The sequence below is a fragment of the Alternaria rosae genome (assembly GCF_020736505.1).
Source record: "Alternaria rosae strain MPI-PUGE-AT-0040 chromosome Unknown BKA58scaffold_6, whole genome shotgun sequence".
Classification (NCBI taxonomy): Eukaryota; Fungi; Ascomycota; class Dothideomycetes; order Pleosporales; family Pleosporaceae; genus Alternaria; species Alternaria rosae.
In genome coordinates this window covers 2,396,755-2,417,692 of record NW_025763575.1, presented here as the reverse complement: position 1 = coordinate 2,417,692, position 20,938 = coordinate 2,396,755, and the positions used below count along the sequence as shown (strand labels likewise).

Genomic DNA, 20,938 nt, shown 5'->3' with positions numbered 1-20,938 from the left:
TGTCGATGTGCGCTAAGCGCTTGCCAAATGTATATCTCAGGAGTCGATTATTCTAATCATGTATTGTTGAGAATGTAAGACTGCGCCGTGGCCTTGGTGTGGTGGCGCGTCCTGATTACTATCGTTCATCGACACCTACTGCGGATCCGAGGGAGGTGCGTCTTCCCAGCGCATTTCGTCGCGGGGTATTGTCCGATTAACGTACATTGTGTCTTGACACTGAGCTTAGCAATTAGACCGGGTTTCGTTGTTGTCGAGATGGTGTTGTTTGTCTGTCGCGACGGTGTTCAGGACACACTCTGATGCCTTCACCTCCGGAACATGGAGTAAAATGCTGGTATTACTTGGGTGTTGTACCTTACAACGTAAATTATATAGATGAAGGAAGAGAGGAGAAGCTGTGTTAGTAGCCAAGGTTGCATGTACCGTTGGAATTCTCTTTTGCTAGGTGTCTATGTAGTAGGCAGGATACGTAACGCTTATGGGAATGCTTCGTAGGGTATGCTTGTAGTAGGCAAGAGTACCTTTCCCCTTGAGAACTCTTCTGAACTGCGTCTTTGTTCACGTCTAGCTTATGCGAGGACACCAGAAGGCGCACATCACCTACCAGTCATAAAGAAGGCGGAGCCGGGTCCTCTCCGCACATGTATTGGTAGAGTCGCAACGTGGACGCAGGTGTAGGTAACGTAAACACGCGCGAGGCTGTTTAGTGCCCACGTCCGTGCTGTTACGGTATCACGGTAGCCTCGAAGCCTAGCGAGAAGAATGGTTTTTCTCGATAATGCGGAAGCGAAGGAAGAAAGTCACATCATTTCCACAGGATGCGGATGTGGTTCAGCTACACCTGACATTGTCGGCTATCATCTCGTTTTCGTGTAATGACATCAGAGCTACCCATGAAGTACCTTGCGCAACATGGCTAGGTAATTGCCTTGATCGCCGCGCAATACGGTAAGTACGACAGAGTTTCGTTCGCGACAAACTTCAGGAAGCGAACCATTGGCCCCTCACCTAAAGCTGCATGCTTATTCTCTTTGCCTTTTCGCCAGACGCTTTGGAGAACTGTAGCAACTGAGATACTAATCAGTAGTCCTGGGTAAACCGCGGGAACTCTGCATCAGTTCATCCGAACCCAACATCGTGTTTCGAGACAACGGCGCCGAAAGTAGTGACCGCTGCAGTGTGCCCAGAGAATTATCGCACCGAGGCCGCACATGTCAGCATCGCCGCGTCGATCTGAATCCGCTATGGGATATTCAATCGAAAGCCATCTTTCTCTCAGCGACATCAAAAAGTGCTACACATGCGATCAAGGCGGCCACATGCCGACTGTCTTCTGTCAGGCAACCCGCCGGGTTATTTAAAGAGTCTGGAGTAGAGCGACGGAATCTGGGCCTTCCCCAAAGGCCAGGACCACGGGTCTATCTACGCGAATCTCGGGCGCTAACGTGATCTACACGCCCGATTTGGCAACGACACAGGGGTATATCTTGGCTTATGGCCGCCACAAAGCCTCCGAAGCGAAGACAGCACCTGCATGCTCCTTCGCGACATTGTGCCATACGCGCGTTGCGAGCTGAGATCATGAACGGATTCCGAGAAAGGCAGATGCTGTGGAAGCCCGCATGCGATTGAATGTCTACCGCAGGCTCGATCAAAGACCTCATCTTACTCGTCTTTTCACACAGCACTCTCCCTGTCAAGACTTACATTATTAACTCTCCGCTAGCGGGCTACCTCCTGTATCTCAGTCTCAGTGTCAGCCTCGACCAAATCTGACACGCGCGGCGGCTGACCCGTCCCATAGCCAAGCACACTACACGCTCCACGGGCGTCGTGGGTATCTTTTTCTAATGTCTGGGCATGCGGTAGTCGTCGCCTCTTATATGGAATTCGCACCCACATCCCTTTGTTGCTTCTTGGTCTATCTTTTTTCCTTGCTCACTTTGTGAAAGGTCAAAAGGCGTCTGTTCACTCTTTACAGTGTCGTCTTACCTTTGTCGGACTTAATATCGGTCGATCTTTTGATCTTACACTCGCTTCTAACACTCGTTTATTCTTCTATTATATTTTGGCTAGACTCATAGTCACGTTATCATAATGCGCTACACCGGACTATACGCTGCGGCTCTGATCGCACCCCTCGTGGCTGCTCACGGCGACTTCCCTGTACCGAAAATTGTTGGCCTTGGACCTCGCGAGATTGGGCAACTGAGGAGCAGGAACATTCTTGGTGGACATGCGGCGCACGTCGCAGGGCCCAACCTACGTTTGACGGCACGTCAAGGTGGTATTGATGGTCGGTGCGGACCGAACAACGGCGGTGCGAGCTGTGCTGAGGGCTACTGTTGCTCTGTGGAAGGCTACTGCGGCCAAGGAGGTAAGTTGTTTTGGTACAACTTCGAAAGACCAATGTTAATCCTCCATAGGTGACTACTGTGAAGCACCCGACTGCCAGTTCCAGTATGGCCCTGGCTGTGATGCCAACAAACTACCTACTGGAGGCAGCACTCGCAACATCGCTCGTCCCAAGCTCGGCAACCAGCCGTACGGTGGAGAGGGCATCTACGACTGCACTGAGCCAAACACGATCGCTATCACGTACGATGACGGTCCTTATATTTACACTGAAGGTGTGTTGGATCAATACAAAGCTGCCGGAGCAAAGGCCACTTTCTTTATCACTGGTGTCAACATCAACAAGGGCGCAATTGACGACCCGAGCAAGCCGTGGGCTGCTACCATCAAGCGTATGATCGCCGAAGGACATCAAGTTGCTAGCCACACATGGTCGCACCAAGATCTCAGCGCCATCACCAGTCAACAACGATACGACCAGATGGTCAGGAACGAGGTACGACGTTCTGACATGAAATACCCATGATAAGTCCTAATCAATTTGTAGATGGCCTTCGCCAACATCATGGGCAAATTCCCGACTTACATGCGCCCACCATACTCCTCTTGCACAGCAGCTTCAGGATGCCAAAAAGACCTCGCTGATCTAGGATACGTTGTCTCGTACTTCGACCTCGACACCGACGACTACAACAACGTCACCCCCGACAAGATCCAGAACGCCAAGGACAACGTCAAGAAGGCCATCGACCCCAGCAACCCCAAGGTGGACGCTTTCCAGGCCATCGCACACGATATTCACGAGCAGACCGCCAAGAACCTGACTGGCTACATGATCCAAACCATGCAGGCGAAGGGATACAAACTGGTCACTCTGGGCGAGTGCTTGGGCGAGCCTCAGACCAACTGGTACCGGGACGCTTCTTCCGGTCGCGTAGCCACCACGTCTGTCTTCACACCACCTGTCGCGGGTCCTACATCTTCTGGAAGCGTTAGTTCCGCTGCACCTGCTGCCACTCCTACTGGTGTTTCTACCGACGCTACCTGCGGAGGTACATCTGGCTTCACCTGCCTTGGTACGACCTCTTAATTTGGACTACAATCAACCCCGCTGACATGCACGCAGGCTTCGCCCAAGGCGAATGCTGCTCTCGCTACGGCTTCTGTGGAAACACCGACGGTCACTGCGGAGTAGGCTGCCAGGCCGGTTTCGGAAAGTGCGGTAACTCTGCCTCTGCCTCTCCCTCTTCAGGTGCCCCGGCATCATCATCTGGAACCGGCGCTGCATCCCAACCCGCATCTACCGGCGCATCTTCATCCGCATCTGCTCCTACCTCTGCACCCAGCGGTCTCGTAACCACCACAGACGGTTCCTGCGGAGGCACATCTGGCTTCACCTGCGTTGGTTTCGCAGACGGAGAATGCTGCTCTCAGTACGGCTACTGCGGTAAGACCACCGACTACTGTGGAACGGGCTGCAACCCTCTGTTCGGGAACTGCGCAGGATCCTCTGGTGCATCATCTGCCGCCCCAGTATCTTCAAGCGCTGCGGCTTCCACTGCGGCCCCTTCGACCGCTGCCCCAACTACCGTAGCCACATCTACCCGTCCCGTTATCACCAGCACCAGCACCAGCACTCGCGCGACTGCCACCAGCACACGCACTTCGTCCGCCCCCGCTGCTACTTCCTCCGCCGCGGGCCTCAAGGTCAGCAAGAACCGCATGTGTGGCGCGCGCAGCCAGCAGACGTGCAAGGGCTCTGCTTGGGGTAACTGCTGCAGCCCAGCTGGCATCTGCGGAAACAGCCTGCTGTCCTGCATGAAGATGTTTGGATGCCAGCCTGGTTTCGGAGACTGTCGGTAGATGTGTTTGGATGTTATTGTCTTCAATTCTTATGTATTCTAGTTTTGGGGAGTAGATGGTAGATGGGGGTGATGGTTAGCTGAGATTTATTGTTCAAAATGCATTGTTGGCTGTAATGTCTTCTATACAAATATTTCATATGATAGTTCAAAATTGCAGACTAAGACATATGTGAGCATATGCAGGGGAATAGATGGCAAAAGCAAAGGTTGTAAAAGAAATGAAGTTTGGCATGTGCCAGTTCGCGTGCGTTGGACCTGCATGGCTATTTCCAGTCCAGTCTGCACGCATTGCAATCAATGCGGAAACTCGAGCGATATCGAGGTGAGTGATTCGTAGATGGCAGGTGGTAGATGTGACGATTGATGTGACTCGACGATGAGCTGTCATTTATGGATGATGTGGTGAGTGCAGGCGTCAAGTGAGTGGCGCGGTCTCCACAAGTTCCCAATACGCTAGCCTAGCTTGTCTGCGGCGCCAGCGATATCACGTCGAGCTGTCGCCCTTCCTCTTGCATCGCCAATTGACCTCTGCGCATCACCGCAGCCCGTCACCACAATCCCCCGTCTGCTCGTCAGCTTTCTCTTCGTCCTACTCCTGTTTTCCCACGACAGCTTCGCGCTTTCCTCATCTGGGCTTCGGCCGCGCACTCGAATTTTGGGTCCTGAGTAAAGTACGTTTGTCGGCCCATGGCGTCACTGTGCTGTCCATCGCGGCGGTGACAGCGCGCCCATATCCACCCACCCTCACTAACGTCGCCCAGATCTGCCCTAGTCTCCTTCACCATGTCGGACCTGCAGGAGCTGCTTGCCCGTCTCAACGGCGGCGCATCCGGCAACCAGCAGCAGCAACCACACGGTTACCAGCACCCGTCTGTCTCTTCGCCTCTCTTCTCCCCCCAACCCGGCGGCGCACAGCCTCATCACCAGTCTGCCGTCATGTCGCCCAACTCGTCCATGGCCAACACGCCCGCTCCCGAGCCGGTTTCGCAGCCTACGCCGCAGCAGCAGTCGACCAACCTGCTCAACCTCCTCCGCTTCAACTCGCAGGGCGGCGGACAGTCTCGACGCGTCTCGCAGCAGTCGCAGGCGCCCGACATTGCCACAAGCATGGCCAGTGTCATGGGCAGTAGGACGCCCTCTCACAGCGCCGCTGCCCCAGCGCAGTCGCCTGCAGCCGCCCAGCAGAACCCGCAGGACCTCCTCCTGCGCCTGCTGAACCACCCCAAGCCCGCCCAGACCAGCGGCCGCTCCTCTCGAGCTGCCTCCGTGCTCTCTCCGCCAGTCGCGTCCAACAAGCCTGAAACGGTTGTGGACGACCTCGCGCAGGATCTCGCAGACGCTGAGCTGGAGCATGTCTCCTCCGACCCCACTGTACACACCCCGGGAGCCTCTTCCCCCATGAGGATGTTTGGCTCCGACAGCAAGGAGCAGTCGTCTCGTTTCCAGCCCGACGCCGCCTCACTTGCCCCCAAATTCACCTACGTCAACCCCTTCGATCAGCTCGAGGCCGCCAGCCCCCGCAAGCACACCCCGATCCAGCAGGGCTCCAAGCCTCCTGCCCCCAAGATGGAGATTCTCAAGAAGAGGGCAGTCGATGCTTCTTCGCCCGCTCCCCAAGACGACGCTCCTGCCCATACACACGAAACTGTGGCTGAGGCCGTGAGCGACCTGGGCGAGCAGGTTGGTCAGCAGATCGAGGATGCGCTTGCTGAGGCTGAAGCCGAGGCCTCTGCTCTCCCCAAACCTGAGGAGCTCGCAGAGGTCCAAGAGGTCATGACTGAGATCGCAAACGAAATCAAGGAGGAGTTTGCCGATCCAAGTACAGCCAAGGACATCGAGGCCAGCATGCCCAAGCCCATTGCAGCTGCCCTCAAGGAAGTCGCTACCGAGATCGCTCAGGACAACGTCGCTGAAGACTGGGAGACCGCCGAAGCCGAGGAGAGCCTCGCAAAGGGTGAGGACCAGACGGTAATAGTCTACAGGTTCCCCATGCGCGCCTTTGCCTCCATCCAGGTTAACCAGATGCCGCCTCGTCGTCTCTACTTCGCCAACGAGCTCTTTATGGATATTGCTCGCTTGAAGAAGGACTTTGACCAGATCGACCGCTCCCTGGTATCCGCCAGCAAGAACTTCATCGTATACGCACTCGTCAAGAAGGGCGGCTTCCGCATCATTCGCCAGGAGAACGGTCAATACCGCCAGGTCTTTGAGAACCACCAAGAGCGCATCTTCAACATCGCCCTGTGCACTTCCGCAGACGACTCACAACAACCTCTCGAGAGCATCCTGGGTATCGGTATCAACGGCACTGTCTTCTGGACCTCTCTCGACCCTGCTCGCGAGGACCAGTTCGGCGAGAACCTCGATTCTCAGGGTCTGATGCTTCCCCCGTCGCCATCTCAAGATGATAACACATCTGGAGGCCAACTCAAGACTCGCGCGAAGCCATCTTCGCGTCACCCAGAGTTCTTTGCTGTTGGCAGGGGCAAGTCCATCCATATCGTCTTCCCCAAGGTCGCCGCTGAGTATGCTCGGTCTAAGAGCCGCATCTGCCACACGGAAAAGTACCTCAAGGAGCGCTCCCTCAAGATCCTCACTGGCAAGGCTGGTAAGGACTTCACTTTCAGCGAGGACGACACCATAATTGTCTCTCTTGACAAGGCCGGCCGCATGCGCTTCTGGGATATCCGTACCCTCACCGAGCCTGACCTAGGCAATCCTCACAGCCCTCCCCGCCAGGTCGAGGTCTCCGAGACTCTGCTTGAGTTTCACACAACTACACCCAATGCCAAGTCGTGGCCTACTTCCGTCTTCTTCTTTGACAAAGACAAGCCATATACTAAGGGTATTGCGCTGCGTTATGTCATGGTCGGTATGAAGCAGAACCACGCCTTCCAGCTGTGGGACCTTGGCCTCAACAAGGCCGTGCAGGAGATTCACCTGCCTCACGAGAACGAATCGGACGCCATCTGCAGCGTATCGTTCCACCCCCGCACTGGCATCATGGCTGTCGCCCACCCTACCAGGAACTCGATCTTCTTCGTTCACGTCTCCTGCCCTAGGTACAACCTTCCTGCTCTTAGCCAGGCTGCGTACATCTCCCGTCTGGCAAACAAGGGTGACAGGGGCCAGAACACTCTACCTCCAGTCAACGCTACCGCCATCATGACTAGCATCACGGAGTACTCTTTCGCTTCCAAGGGACAGATCAGGAGCCTACACATGCTCAACGAGCCCGCTGGACCTTCTGATGTCGACGACCCTGACAACGCAGCCCTCTTTGAGCTCTACGTCATGCACTCCAAGGGTGTCTGCGTCCTGCGCATCCGCCGGAGCGATCTTGGCTGGAAGAAAGAGGGCGAGCCCATTCACCCCAAGGAAGCCGAGGAAGAGGGCGTCATCACCATCTCGCAGCTCAAGCCACCTCAACCTGTCACCGATGAGTCATCTACTGCTGGTGACACTCCTGCGCCCAAGTCTGTCTCTGATCGATCTGCGCGTGAGCCACTGAAGAGGGAGAGTAGCACCGCATCCAAGCAGTCCATCAACCCCGAAGCAGCGATGCGCGCATCTACTCTCGCTAAGGTCGAGAGCAAGCAAGACGCAGCTCGTGCAGCTATCATCAACGGTGGTGAGAAGTCAGAAAAGAAGAAGAAGAAGCGCTCGGCCGCCACAGAGACAGCTTCTCAAATCTCTACAGCGCCTTCAGCTGTGGCTTCTACTGCACCTTCCGCTCGTGCGCCTGCGCCTGCACCCGCGGCTCTGCCTCCGTCTTACGCGCAAGCTGCTCAAGCGACTCCGCAGTCCAAGTCTCCGGCACCACCTGAGCCATCCGTTGCGCAGGAGCCTGCCAAGTCCAAGGCTGTTGACACCACCGAAGCACCGGAGTGGGCCAAGCAGCTCATCAGCAAGCACCTCCAACGCCCAAGTGCTGCACCTACCGCTGCTCCTTCCGCAGAGTTTGATGCCAAGAAGCTTGAGGAAATTGTACAGGCTGAGATCACCAAGGGCTTCTCGCGCGAGCTAGACATCATGTACAAGCGCTTCGACGAGGACAAGCGTGTTATGAACGCAGCCAACGGTGCCCATCAGCAGGCTATCCTGCGTCAGGTGTCTAGCACACTCAACGAGAACGTCGAGGGCGTGATTGGAAAGATGGTCAATGACAACATCAGGAACGTTGTGCTTCCTGAGGTACTGGCAAAGACTACTGCTACCGTTGAGCAGGGTCTGAGCGCCAACCTCAAGCCCATCCTGGCGCAGCAGCTGTCGAAGGAGATTCCTGATGCTGTGTCTCGATCCCTGAAGCAGCCCCAGATGTTCCAGTCACTTTCCGACCAGGTCGCGAAGAAGATCGCCGGCAACTTCGAGCCTATGATCGCCGCCTCAGTCGCCACAGTCGTCAATCCCGCTATGTCAAACTTGACCAACATGATCGAGCGTCAGATTGGTGGTGAGCTTCGACAAGCCCATGCTCAACGCCGCGAAGATGCTATCAAGATCTCCGCGTTGACCGAGACTGTGCAAACATGCCTAGAGACTATCCAGACTATGGCTGCCAACCAAATCGAACTCCAAGGTCAGGTTGCAAAGCTCCTCGAGGCTCGTCAGGCTCCAGCCCCTCGACATGTACAAGACTCGCCTGCTGCTACACGATCCCCTCCCAAGCAGAAGTCACAAGAGGAGCTTGAGATCGAGTCTATCCACCGTCTCATGTCCGAGGGCAACTACGAGCAGGGTACCATGCAGTGGCTTCAGTCGCCCCGCAGCGCAGCGCTCTTCGACTCTGTCTTCGTCCGCTACGATCCTGCCTACCTCAGCCAGGTGAGCCCACTGCTCGCGCTGTCGACTGGTGCGGTCGTATCTGAGCATCTGGGACGCAACCTGACGGAGCGCCTTGTCTGGCTCAACGCTGTATTTCAGAGCGTCAACCCCAACGTAAGTACACTGCTGCAAAACCATCATGCTCTTGCTAATGAGACATCACAGGACCAAGAAATTCGCGACATCATCCCTAAGATCATGGACGTAGTCATCCAGCGCTTGACCGCCGCATACATCCAACTCAACGAGAGCACCCCTGGCAGCCCGCTCCTTCGCGCCATCTCTCAGCTGGTCAACAAGTGCAACGAGATGACTCGCGCCGCCGCACCCTTCAGCCCTCGTGGTTGAAGACAAGGTGGCATGGCTGGCAACCTCTTCCTACAGTAATGAAATAGTCCTGTGCTGAGAATGCCTTGACATGTATCATTACTCAAGGTGTTTGAGCTTCTGCTTGCGCCTTCAGTATCTTCTGATCTTCAACCTCTTCGCAAGTCTTCATTGCCTTGTCGTCGACTTCATGATCACTCGTCACAATTGGGGTACGCATATACCACGACAAGCCTACGACACCAGATACTTTACACTTTCCTTTTTTATTATTCAATCTTTCTTTCCTTTCTTGTTCAATGTACACATAGATTCCTTTCCTTTCAGATACCCACTCTCTTTACCTTCAGCGATCCACTCATTGAGCGTCTGTCAGTGCGGTCTAGTGATGCTGGAATGCTCACGTCTTTGACTGTTTCTGCCTCATGTTCTACGACGAAAGCGCTGGATTTGGGGATGATGTGGTGTGGCGGCTATGATCTTTCACGATCTGGCATGGATGAGCAGACATCGGATTGACGACTCTTTATGAGATGTCGTCCCTTAGGCTCAAACGTTAGGGAGGATGAAGCATGTGTACGATATTTATTGCGATGGTAGATGCTTATAGTAACGGAATGGTTAATGGCTGGAGTTATACACCGGTTACTGAAAATTGGTCTTTGATGATATTGCGGCGTGGCGTGGCGTGGCGTGAACTACACCTTGCAACAGGATGAACTTCCCCATTGACAATTAATACCCATCACTCTGCGCACACCCATCCTTTCCGTCCACGCTGCTCCTCGCGTGCTCATGGGCGTTCGTTCGGCAGTCAGAGCAAACCGCGGCGATCACGATGAGACAAGCCCCGCGATCCGCCCGCGTCCGTCGCATGAATTGTCGCAGATTATCCACCCCCCATCCACTTTAACCACGCCTGAAACACCACTTGATGCCAGTCACAGCCTTGTATCGTCGTGCCGCATAGAGTTTTGCTCGCTGGGAGTACGTCGTTCCGTGCAGTGCGTGAGGTGTTGTGAGGGTGCATTTTGCATTGTGCCGCAACGTGGGTGTCAAAGAATAGGTGTATGCGTGTCGCGTGGCGTGTTGGCATGTTGGGGCGGTGGGCGAACAGATGCTGAACGGACGCGCATCATTGAAGGCCTTGGGAGATGGTATATGCCTGGCTTGGTTTTGTTAGGAGTGGAGGTTGAACTGGTTTCCGTTTTTTTCTCGCTTTCTTTCCTTCTTTCTTACCTCGTGTCCTCAGTTTCCTCTTCTTTACCCTAGGTACATACTGATTATCTTTCTTGACACTCTTTTAATAGCGATTCTACGAACGAGACTATTCAACGAACTACGCCACACATTATAGTAGACGGGAGCTGCGGCACGACACCATACGGCACGCTCGTTATACTATACACATACGCCACTTCCTTCCGAGAAGATCGAGGCAGGCCAGGACGAAAGCGGAAAAAGAGTAGTAGGGAGAAGAAAGGAAAAGAGGCACAGTCGCAGTCACAATGGCGATCAACTGGATTCTACCCGTTCGCGCGGCACAGGCTGTACTTTCTATCGTTGTACTTGGGCTGATGGCTTATGGTACGTCTACTCTCACCCTACCATTCCTCCACCACCTCCTCCGTCCAAAGCACTCCTCAACTAACCTTACCCTCAAGTATCATCATGGTGGTCAACGCACTGGCGCCAATCCTCTCCAATGGAAATAAACTACCTCATCTTCGCGCCGTCATGGACCATCCTCAGTCTGATCCCTCTCCTCCTCACTTCCTTACCCAAGTTTTCCCATCTTTCCGAAAAGGGCAGTGTGAAGTGGGCGTTGTTGGGTTTGGAAGGATTGACGATGTTATTCTGGTTTAGCGGGTTTGTCGCGTTGGCAGTGTTTTTGAGTGGGAGGATTTGCTTTGGCATGGTAAGTTTAAGCCGAAGAATCGTAATAAGACAAGGCATTGTGGGGCTAACACGACGACTAGGTCTGTGACGTAGCCCGCGCGAGTACGGTTATCAGTTCGGTTTCGTGGCTTGCATGGGCGGTCACGTTTGTCTTTGGCGTCATTGGTGTTGTTAAGGGACGGAGCGGTGGTATGAGTATGGGCTTTGGCAGCAGGGCGCCGAAGAATAAGGAGGTGGATATGCATCAGGGTGTATAGAGATGTGGTCACGGTGGTGGGATAGGTGTGATGTGTATATGACTTGACCTTGCGATCATCAGGTATGATTGCGGCGCGTGGTGACTTTTTGGATATCCTGCTTTGCTTTGAGCATTGGTTTAGTCGTAATGCATACTTATTTTGAGTATAATGTCGTGTTCCGATGTGCTATGGACGGTTCTTGAATGATTTCCTTCTTTTTGCGAACCTTCTCACCGAAGACCTTTTAGTTCGAGTGTTAGACGAACTTATAGAAGTTGTGAGTGGCTCGCTGTCGATGGTCCATTAACGTACTAATAGTTAGAGGAGGCGATGATTAAGATACGGCTTCGTGCGTTCGATGGTCAATGTCCATTGATACTTGTCCTGATGCTACCAGAGTTATCCGATGATAAACATCGTCTCGTACATCGCGGAGCATACAATCTGGGCACAAGTTCAATGACCAGCGTAGACCAAGATCAGGCCCAAGTTCGACTCAAAGGCGCGTGCTCTTGCTCGTTGGGCATACAGTCAGGCGCCCATCGCCGGTACAGAGACAGTAAGTATTGGCATTCAGGCATTCAGGCGATAAGAGCAGGAAAGCTCTTGGCAGCTGTGTCGCCATCTGTCACTTTGTAAGTATTCCAGATAATCCTGATGGGCCCTAGGTTATCAGTACTCTAAATGACTGCATTAACGGCACATTTGTCATAAAAGCATGCGATGCCTTGATTATAAGGAATTGAGGATGTCGACATCCGACCCGCGTGGTCGATGGCGAATTCTAGCCTCGTTTCGAAACGCTTGGTATGTAGCAGTGTGCCGAGGAGGAGATTTTGTGGATGCCTTATAACATGCGTTGTATGCCTGATGAAGCCATGCTGAAACGTAACAGAGACGCAAACCGCCTGGGACGGCAGCCTCGTCCGCGATGTTCGATGCGGACGGCAATAAGAGACTTTTTTTCTTCGATAGATGAGAGTGACATCGTGCAGTACGAATGCGATGGGTCGAAATGCTGCGTGTTGTAATTGATGACCGCGTTGATGAATGCGTTGGCGAAGCTGACTGTCATCGACCCCTCAATAGTTCATTGCCACTGCTTGATTGGTCATAGCGCGGGCGCTAGCGTCTAACGTACCTGCGGCGGATCTGCTCCAGGATTCTGATACCTGCAACACCACGCCACTGATGCTCGTCACAGAACAAGAACTTCTGCATCTCGGCTGACACCATCTGACAGCGTTCTACTCGCGTTTCTCGGTTCTCGGCAACGCGTTTTCCACGACGATGCCAGTAAGAGCATGCTCTGTCCACTGGGGCCCGCATAGAAACAAAGCGGCCAGATGCCATCCGACTGAATATAGCAACGATGGCAGGGAACATAATTCCAGTGACATACCCCAAACGGCAATGATGCCGTTCTCGACTTGTTGGCGGGGAGCTTGGCGGGGAGCTGTCAGTTCCCAAACCTTCCGCAAATCTGGATGCAGGGGCTTTTTTCAAGCTACGCTCGAGCGCTCGCCTGATACGTGTGCGGAGCGTGTCAGCGTCCATGGCTGGATGGATCTGATGGCCTGCGAAACAAGTACATCTTCTCTCGCTGCTTCGCTGTCCAAACATTTTTCTTTCCACTTCTCCAGCTTCACGCGCGCGTAAACATTCATCGCATCCACAGAGGTTTTCTTGAAACATCCATCCGGAGAAGGTCGACTCGTATCTCGAGAGAAAGCAATCATGCCGAAGACCGCTGTCTTCACCACCATTACGCCGTTGCCGGCGGGCATCACAAGAAAGAGTGTGCTCGACATGTACCGCGATCATCTAGCCATGATCGATTTAAACCCATTGGTTGTGGAACGGTTCAAGTGCAGGCCACCTAGCTATGCGCCAACCGACGAGTACTGGTCGATGTGGTATACCATCAAAGGTGACTACTCCTTTCCATCTGCACTATGCAGTTGCTAATATCTTCTAGACAAGGTCTCATATCTACCGGGTGGCCTCGCGACAGGTTCTGTATCCTACCACGCTTGCTTCAACGATACAGCGGAAGGTCTCAACACACACGTGTACGCGCCGCTTGGTCTCGATATCCAAGGGAAGTGGACCGTGGGAGGAAGACTGCCTGGCGAGCCAAAGCCTCCGGCCGAGCCTGGCCTCAAGACTCCAAGACACGGACTGTATATCCGGGAAGATGTCAAGATGACCTGTTCATCACTACTATTAAGCTTTGTCAAGAGGACATTCAAAGACTCACACGGCAAGCTTGTGGACAAACTGGTCGAGAGAGCGCACATCCTGGAGTCAAACTTCGCGAACGAGAGGTTACAGGCACTTCGAAATGTCGCACCTGGGGAGCGAATGGGACACGGAGACATCTTCATTGCGCCACCACCAGACTACGACTACCAGCCTTCTCCCAGACACCTGCAGGTCCCTTCCCCTCGTTTCGTATCACACACGCGAAGCCAAAGCGACCCGGTACTTTCTCCTGGCTTTTCTTCTTCCTCGACGCTCAATGGTTCCAACGACAACTCCCCTAACTCAAAAGACCGCCCGATGTCCTTCACCTTCGTACGCGAAGAGAGGGAGGTAGCTTCCTCCGCACCCGAGCAAGGCTCCTTCCTGCTACCAGCGACGACATACGATGGCGGCTTTTCACAAGTGCGTGAGCGATCGCAATCTTTGTTCCCTGGTAATGCCCCGGACGAAGACCTTGAGCGCATCTACTCCGAGCGCATGATCTCTCTGGCACCGCTGAGTCCGACTCAATCACCGGAAGACTGGACCCCAGAGTACCCACCAAGGGTCTCATACACACCTCAAGAGCGTCCCATCTCCTTCACATTTCCTTTCGACCCGAAGCACCCTTTTGACCGCAAGTCGACATCTGAGACGTCGCAATCGGACCAACAGAACCTTCTCGATGATATTGACGACGCGATTGACGAATTCATGTACACTTTACCCGCAACCACATACAAGACGCTACCAGCGACTACGTACGACCCCAAACCGGCTGCCGAACCCACACTCTCCAGCGCAACATACAACCCAGAACCGACGCTTTCCAGCACTACCTACAAACCAGAGCCAATACTGTCGAGTGCGACCTACGACCCAAGGCACGCGCGAAAGGACTCCGTCATGCCGTCGCAGTCTTACGCCGACGAACCACCACCAGTGCCGCTGAAGGACGACAAGTACAGGAAGGGTAGCATCAGGGGATAGGATGAGACAAGGCAGCTGGTGATGTTTGATGACCTTTTTGTACAACATTACTTCTGCTTCGATATTTTGATTTGGGAAAAGCGTTTTTTGGTGTTTAAGCGTTTGGATTTTACATATACCCTCATGTATCAGGCTACCGGATAGGCTGGATGGAGTACCTTGCACCCTTTTGTACAAAACAAATCATGACGGCGGAAACGCAACTTTACAATATCGCTCTTCCATCGCCCAACTTGACGTGAAAACCCTGCTCAACCATTGCAAAGAGTGACTATAGGGCAATTTCCCACCTCAAGCCTGTTGTACCCATTGCTGTTGAGAGACGGCATGCGTAACCGCAGCCCCGGAACAGACCTGGACCTTAGATGCCATACGCAAATCCCACCACGCCTATTGCTCCGATATCGAGCGCGGAGACACCAAGCCCAAAAGAAGACACACTCGATTCGACCAATCCTCCTTCCACTCCCCCTCAAACCCCGGCAAAATATCTTCAGTTGGCCACCCATCCGCCTCATAAACCCACTTCACCTGCTCCTCCAAAACAATTTGCAACAATGCCTCCAGCCTCCGCAGCTTCTCCGCCGTCAGAGTGCCCGAGATATCCGTTCCCGTATTTATTGAAACGGTGTTGACGAAGGAAGTCACCATGGTCTGTGTCGTGGGCAGATAACTGTCGACTGGAATGTACCAATTAGGAAGGCCTTTCCCCTCTTGAACGGCTTGCACGGCTTGTGAGAGCTTGGAGCGGTACGTGGAGAGTAGGTTCCAGACTTTGTGCCAGATTGTCAGGAGGAGATCGTTTATCTCCGTGGGCGTCATTTGGAGGCGTAGTTCATCGCGGTAGAGGTAGATGAGTGGGATGTCTTCATTTTCATCCTCGTTCTCATCTCCATCATCTCCTCCTCCTTCTTCCCCTTCCCCTCCAAAATAGTACTCAATGCCACCATCAGAATCAGTGTCGAAGTCTATGTTCATATCGTAGTCCACCTCTTTATCTCCATAAGCCAGAACAAAGAGTTCACATCTGCACAACGGGCAGGAATTTGTTCCTTTAGCGTTGAGCCAGGCGACGATGCAGGTTTCGCAGAAGATGTGTTTGCAGCTTGCGCTGTCGGAAAAGGTTACTGCCGTGTGCGTGGTAGTGTTGTAGTCTTCCTTGCAGATTGCGCATTCGGTGTCTGACGGAGAGGGGTTGGCTGGTGTAATGCTTGTGGCGAGGAACTCCTCGCGTGTAGTTGCATACATCTTCCTGAAATTAAAGAGCATCCCTCTTTGTGGGTGGTAAATTCTTGTTATGGTGGATTGTAGTGAGATGTGTCAAGGGGCTTGAAGAATGGTTTGGACTAGGAAGATAATTTAGGGAAGAGATGTGTTTTAACTCACAATGCCTACAATCACTGCACTTTGCGGCTGTTCCTACTCGTTGAGAATATTCCGTATAATACTATGGTGCTCGCAACACCTCTGGTTGCAATGGTCCTGTACCACGGATCTCGTAGCGCGGAAGTCCTACCCATAACCACTCACAACCGCGTCTTACTAACGACCTACTCATCTCTAAAGATCCACTTTCCACCTCTCCTGTGTGCATCCAACCAGCGCTCTTGTACGATCGCCTTTTCTTGTTCCTTTGCACGTTCCCTGTCTTCTTGCTGTTCCTGTGTCGTCGGAAAATCAACTCGCCAGAACCCTGGCGGTGTTCTTCGTCGCTCGTAGGCTTCACGATGCTTCCCGGACTCCTTCGCCATCTTCTTCGTCCGAGCTTGCAGAACGAGTTCTTGTCGCTCTTCGGATGACATCTGCGTGAGCTGCATATTGCTGTATGCATCACCCAGATAATCCTCGAGCAAAGCCTCCTCTTCCGAGGGGCTGAGAGGTCCTTGAGCCTCCGCAAAAGTTCGAAAGGTGGAGCCACAGCATTGCGGGTTGGTACAGCCCGGGAGACACATGCGATCTCCTCGCTTGCGCACAGTCTCGGAAAATGCGTAGCTGTAGCCTTGGTTGTACTCAGGATTTGGTTTGAAGTCATTGATGCTCAGCTCGCCCATCGGCTTATCTCGGAGGCGACCCTGATCTTTTAATGGTGATGCACGACTTTTGCGAGCACTAGAGCGGGTCTCGGGAGCCCTCATGGACCATATAGGACCATCAGGTGTCGGATCTTCACGAGGGCTCGCGCGGCTCTTCGACTTTGCGCTGCGCGCACCCTTACTGATGGAGCGTGTGTCAGCAGTCCGCGATGAGCTTGCCGTAGGAGTTGCCATTTGCTCGGTTTTGATCTTTACCGAAGCGGACTTTGGTGTCTTCGGCGATGTCTTTCCTGGCGTCTGAGGACTCTTCAATGCTTGTAATCTTTGGTTCATCTGCGCTCGAGCAATGTGGGGCGGCAGCCTCGGCCTACGATTACTCGCAGGTAGTGCTTCGCCCGACTCTGCGAGGAAAGAATGCTCGTCTTGTTGATACGCTTGGGCTTGCCGTGAACGCTTCGTGGGAGGCTCCTCAGACGCACTGTTCACCACGTTGGGATCAAGGGGTCTCAACACAGCGTCTCCTGCTTGCGTGGGCTCATTCGGCTCACTAAAGGCTCGTGCTTCGATACTCGCGACGGCTTGAGGCTCGCGCATCTGATCGTAGAAATGATGCAGATCAGTGTCATCCAGATTCTCGTTCTTAACAACCTGCGTAAGCGGAGCGCTGTTACGCCTCTGCTGATGAGGCGTTTCCACGGGATCTGTGTCATGCAAGATTCGTGTCTCGGGATGACGAGGAGTCTTAATCCCATGGGGCGCAGGATCGTCCAGATCCATCGTCTCGTTCTGAGTCATGTTGAAAGCAGGAAGCGGAGGACTACTATGCGGCTCCTCTTTCACGCGATGGGGCTTTATTGGCGTGCCGTCTGAAGAATGATCTGCGTATATTTCGAATCTGGATTTTGACGGCTGGCCTCGTTTTCGTTTTAGCGACCTCTCGGAAACGAATTCGGGGAAATCATCATCATCATCAGTTTCCATAACTTGCTCGAATATGCTCCTCGGCTCGACCTGCTCATCCACTGTTGTTTGACTAGAGCTTGGAATCGCTGAACGATGGCCTTCGTCCTCTGAAATTATCCGCTGGACGTGCGACGAAAGACCGGCATTGTGTTCTTGATGCTGTTGTAGCTCAACATTCGCTGACCGAGTGCTGGTCTTTGGAGTGACGGTTGTGGTAGGGCTCCGGGCTTCCTCGCCGCTGACCGTGGTCGGAGACGCCAACCGACTCATTCTCCCGAGAACTGAACGCGGAAGCGGGGCCATATGAGCAGGAGAGGAGCGGTCCGGATTAGTGATGGATCCGGGAGTTCGCACAGTGGCCAATGAAACTGGACTGGAAGGTACATGAGGCCGCTCCTCGGGAAGAAGATGAGTATTGGCCGTATGTGATTTGCCAGCCCCGTCTCTGGCCTCGCTCTTCGACTTTTGCTTTCCGGTCTGCCGGTCTGCGTACTCTTGCCATGCGCGCACGCTTTCCTTCATATCTTTGTTCTTTTGCATGACGTTCGCGTTCTTCTTCTGAAGATACTTCACCTGTTGAGACATATCCCGGTACTTCCTGGTCAAGTCGCTAAACCGTGCAGCAAGATCGTGATACTCTTCTTCGGTGGCCTCATTTGCAACCTCAGGATCTGGTAATGGTGCAGCTGCCTCTTGTAGAGCCGAAAGTCGTTGCTTCAACTGCTCATTCTCGGTAGCGAGGTGGCGATAATCTTCGGGCGCACCTGGTGCATCAAGCTCAGAGACATGCTGGTCGATAGGCTCCCTAGTTTCGAGCTGTTCTTTCAGGTGCGCGTTCTCTTTGACAAGACGCGCTGATTTCAGAATCTCGTCATTCAGATGTTTGAACAATATTTGTTGGTTCTCCTCCTCTACGACGGGTCAGTAAATATCTCGATGGATAAGACAAAACGCGTACTTTGGTCTAGCTCCTTCTTATGTTTCTCTTCTCCTGATTCACTCTTAGCAAAGGTCGACGCGTTAGCTAGCTCTACATACTCATCTTCCATTCTTTCTCAAGGTCAGGCTTGATGACCTCATCGTATACGCGCGTCCAGAGCCCTTTGTTCTGCTCTATCCAGGCTGAAAACTCCGCCATATTGGACCAGTCCGACAAGGCATGAAAATGACAGGTGTGACAAGAGATGACCTGATGTTTGCATGTGTCCTGACATCAGTTGCCATTAGGCGGCAATTACGAAAGAGGCGCGCTAGTAGAACGCGCAGTCACGCGTACGCACAGACATTCGGCGATAACGATAAGACATGGTGTCGTTCCGACATCCCGAGGCGCATTCGCCGCCGACACCACAGCCATCTCTAGATATTATGAAGCGCGCGCATGGAGGGGACGATGACGGCGAGCATCCAGCCAAAGTACAGCGGCTTTTGAATCCAGACAAACTCTCTCGATTAAGCGAGGAGTTACTTGTGCGCATACTGTCCTTCGTGCCAGTACCCTCGCTGTTAGTATGCCAAAGGTAGGTAAAGTTGTTCCCGTTGATCGCGACATTCACTGACTGTTACAGGGTATCAAAGAAGTTCAGCCGCCTTTCTGTCGACTCGGAGCTATGGAAAGCCGCTTACTACCGCACATTCGTCCTCCCAAGAGCGTCGCGCATACCAGGCATCAGAGGCCCTGCCAACCCTAATCGGCTACACTACTCTTCGCGGCTATCGAAATGGCTAGAAGATGGCTACCTAGTCAAAGACGGGACACAAACGAACTGGAAACAGCAATATCGGTTACGGCATAACTGGACCCAGGGACAATGCGCTGTCAGTGAGATTGTGGTCGCTGAAAGGCCTCCAGACCCACCGCTGCTTGTCATGATGTCCAACAGCATCATCTATGCTGCCGACTCCATGTCAGGCCTGCGAGCGTGGAATTCCAAGAATGATAGGGAATTACTGGCATCTACGGAACTATCTGGTGAAACAGATATGGCTCGGTTGCCGATATCCATGGCCATAGATGCCTCGAATACGGACGATGGCACTGAACGAGTTGTCATAGGCTTTGAAGACGGCTCATTCTCTATCTACGTACTCAGGACGAATCGCAAGAAGTTCTCGAATCTCTTTACCCATCCGCCATCGACGAACGGAATGTTGTCGGCTCTCGCGTACTCATCGCCTTACCTCCTAACGATGACCGAAGACCACCTCCTCTCACTATACGCCTTTGAAGAGGTACCTGGCACTTTCGGGTTGCTAGAGGCCCCGAAACTCCTATACTCCCTGCGATCGAATACAGCATGGCCACCTGTCTCGCTATCGCTGCGCACAACGGCACATACCATGACCGCCGCGATCGCATACTCCCTGCCAACTTACTTATCCGGCTGGACTGTTGGTGTGCAGGAACTCATACTCTCACATAAAGGCGACCTGATTGAGTCGCGATTGGCTACTGCGGCAGATGAACACTCGTTTACGCTCTCCACATATCGCGCGGCCTCTTCCTCAGCACGCTCGTCATCACCTTTACCAGATCGCGCCGATGAAGCCCTAGCACCGAGTGGGCCGAGCAGATCGAAACCTACCTCCATGTCCTACTCCCATCCGTATCTCCTCGTCGCGCATCCCGACAACACACTATCGCTTTACCTTGTCAGATCGACATCACAAGCACTGTCCATTAGCTCTGGCAACCGCCTCTGGGGTCATACATCTTCGATATCTGGCGCTCATGTTGGCATGCGCGGCAAGGCTGTGTCCGTGAGCAGACGAGGAGACGAGCTACGGGTATGGGACCTAGAGGGCGGCATGAACTCCTCCGTGAACCGCAAGCGCTCAAGGAACGGACAGTTAAGCGTTCGCGTACAGCCATCCAAATTTGGTGAAGATAACATACAAGACGGCGAGTCGGGGCAACAAGGGGGATTACGGTTTGCGCTTGATCAAGGCTTTGACGACTCTTCCGTCAGCCGTGGTTGGGTTGGCTTTGACGAGCAGAACGTAATAGTGCTGAGAGAGAAGAGCGAAGGCAGTCAGGCGTTAGTTGTCTATGATTTCACATGACCTGTCAAAGATTCTGAGGCGTCAGCATCTGTTAACACATATACCCCAATAGAGCGCTGCTTACCTGAAATGTAGAGAAAATCTCTTGCACCGCATCGACTCACGATCGTACGGTTCCAGAAACTGGCATTAA

The 20,938-nt window shown here is 53.4% G+C and overlaps 8 protein-coding genes across 8 annotated transcripts; 6 read left to right on the top strand and 2 right to left on the bottom strand.

The window, feature by feature from the left end:
• Positions 1–2,100: 2,100 nt before the first annotated feature.
• Positions 2,101–3,448, top strand: BKA58DRAFT_317202 (chitin binding protein; the record flags this gene model as incomplete). The annotated part of the gene is made up of 3 exons (XM_046167612.1): positions 2,101–2,380; positions 2,430–2,854; positions 2,906–3,448. The coding sequence occupies 3 exons, from the start codon at positions 2,101–2,103 to the stop codon at positions 3,446–3,448; spliced, it is 1,248 nt and encodes a 415-aa protein (XP_046024711.1).
• BKA58DRAFT_201282 (uncharacterized protein) lies at positions 3,242–4,291 on the top strand. Its single transcript, XM_046165833.1, has one exon. It carries the CDS (start codon positions 3,475–3,477, stop codon positions 4,219–4,221), a length of 747 nt encoding a protein of 248 aa, XP_046024710.1. The 5' UTR covers positions 3,242–3,474; the 3' UTR covers positions 4,222–4,291.
• A 715-nt stretch (positions 4,292–5,006) lies between these two features.
• Positions 5,007–9,395, top strand: BKA58DRAFT_441239 (uncharacterized protein; the record flags this gene model as incomplete). Its single annotated transcript, XM_046173803.1, has 2 exons — positions 5,007–9,161; positions 9,213–9,395. 2 exons carry the CDS (start codon positions 5,007–5,009, stop codon positions 9,393–9,395), a joined length of 4,338 nt encoding a protein of 1,445 aa, XP_046024709.1.
• Positions 9,396–10,882: 1,487 nt separating this feature from the next.
• On the top strand, positions 10,883–11,530 carry BKA58DRAFT_317599 (uncharacterized protein; the record flags this gene model as incomplete). The annotated part of the gene is made up of 3 exons (XM_046167634.1): positions 10,883–10,961; positions 11,039–11,292; positions 11,354–11,530. The coding sequence occupies 3 exons, from the start codon at positions 10,883–10,885 to the stop codon at positions 11,528–11,530; spliced, it is 510 nt and encodes a 169-aa protein (XP_046024708.1).
• Positions 11,531–13,046: 1,516 nt separating this feature from the next.
• On the top strand, positions 13,047–14,988 carry BKA58DRAFT_201251 (uncharacterized protein). Its single transcript, XM_046165832.1, has 2 exons — positions 13,047–13,442; positions 13,491–14,988. The coding sequence occupies exons 1-2, from the start codon at positions 13,250–13,252 to the stop codon at positions 14,744–14,746; spliced, it is 1,449 nt and encodes a 482-aa protein (XP_046024707.1). The 5' UTR covers positions 13,047–13,249; the 3' UTR covers positions 14,747–14,988.
• Position 14,989: 1 nt separating this feature from the next.
• On the bottom strand, positions 14,990–16,078 carry BKA58DRAFT_201247 (uncharacterized protein). The gene has a single exon (XM_046165831.1). The coding sequence runs from the start codon at positions 16,013–16,015 to the stop codon at positions 15,137–15,139; it is 879 nt and encodes a 292-aa protein (XP_046024706.1). The 5' UTR covers positions 16,016–16,078; the 3' UTR covers positions 14,990–15,136.
• Position 16,079: 1 nt separating this feature from the next.
• Positions 16,080–18,965, bottom strand: BKA58DRAFT_201246 (DNA repair protein endonuclease SAE2/CtIP C-terminus-domain-containing protein). The gene is made up of 3 exons (XM_046165830.1): positions 18,781–18,965; positions 18,701–18,733; positions 16,080–18,653 (listed from the first exon to the last, which is right to left on the bottom strand). Exons 1-3 carry the CDS (start codon positions 18,878–18,880, stop codon positions 16,297–16,299), a joined length of 2,490 nt encoding a protein of 829 aa, XP_046024705.1. The 5' UTR covers positions 18,881–18,965; the 3' UTR covers positions 16,080–16,296.
• A 145-nt stretch (positions 18,966–19,110) lies between these two features.
• Positions 19,111–20,805, top strand: BKA58DRAFT_441234 (F-box domain-containing protein; the record flags this gene model as incomplete). The annotated part of the gene is made up of 2 exons (XM_046173802.1): positions 19,111–19,262; positions 19,311–20,805. The coding sequence occupies 2 exons, from the start codon at positions 19,111–19,113 to the stop codon at positions 20,803–20,805; spliced, it is 1,647 nt and encodes a 548-aa protein (XP_046024704.1).
• Positions 20,806–20,938: the final 133 nt, after the last annotated feature.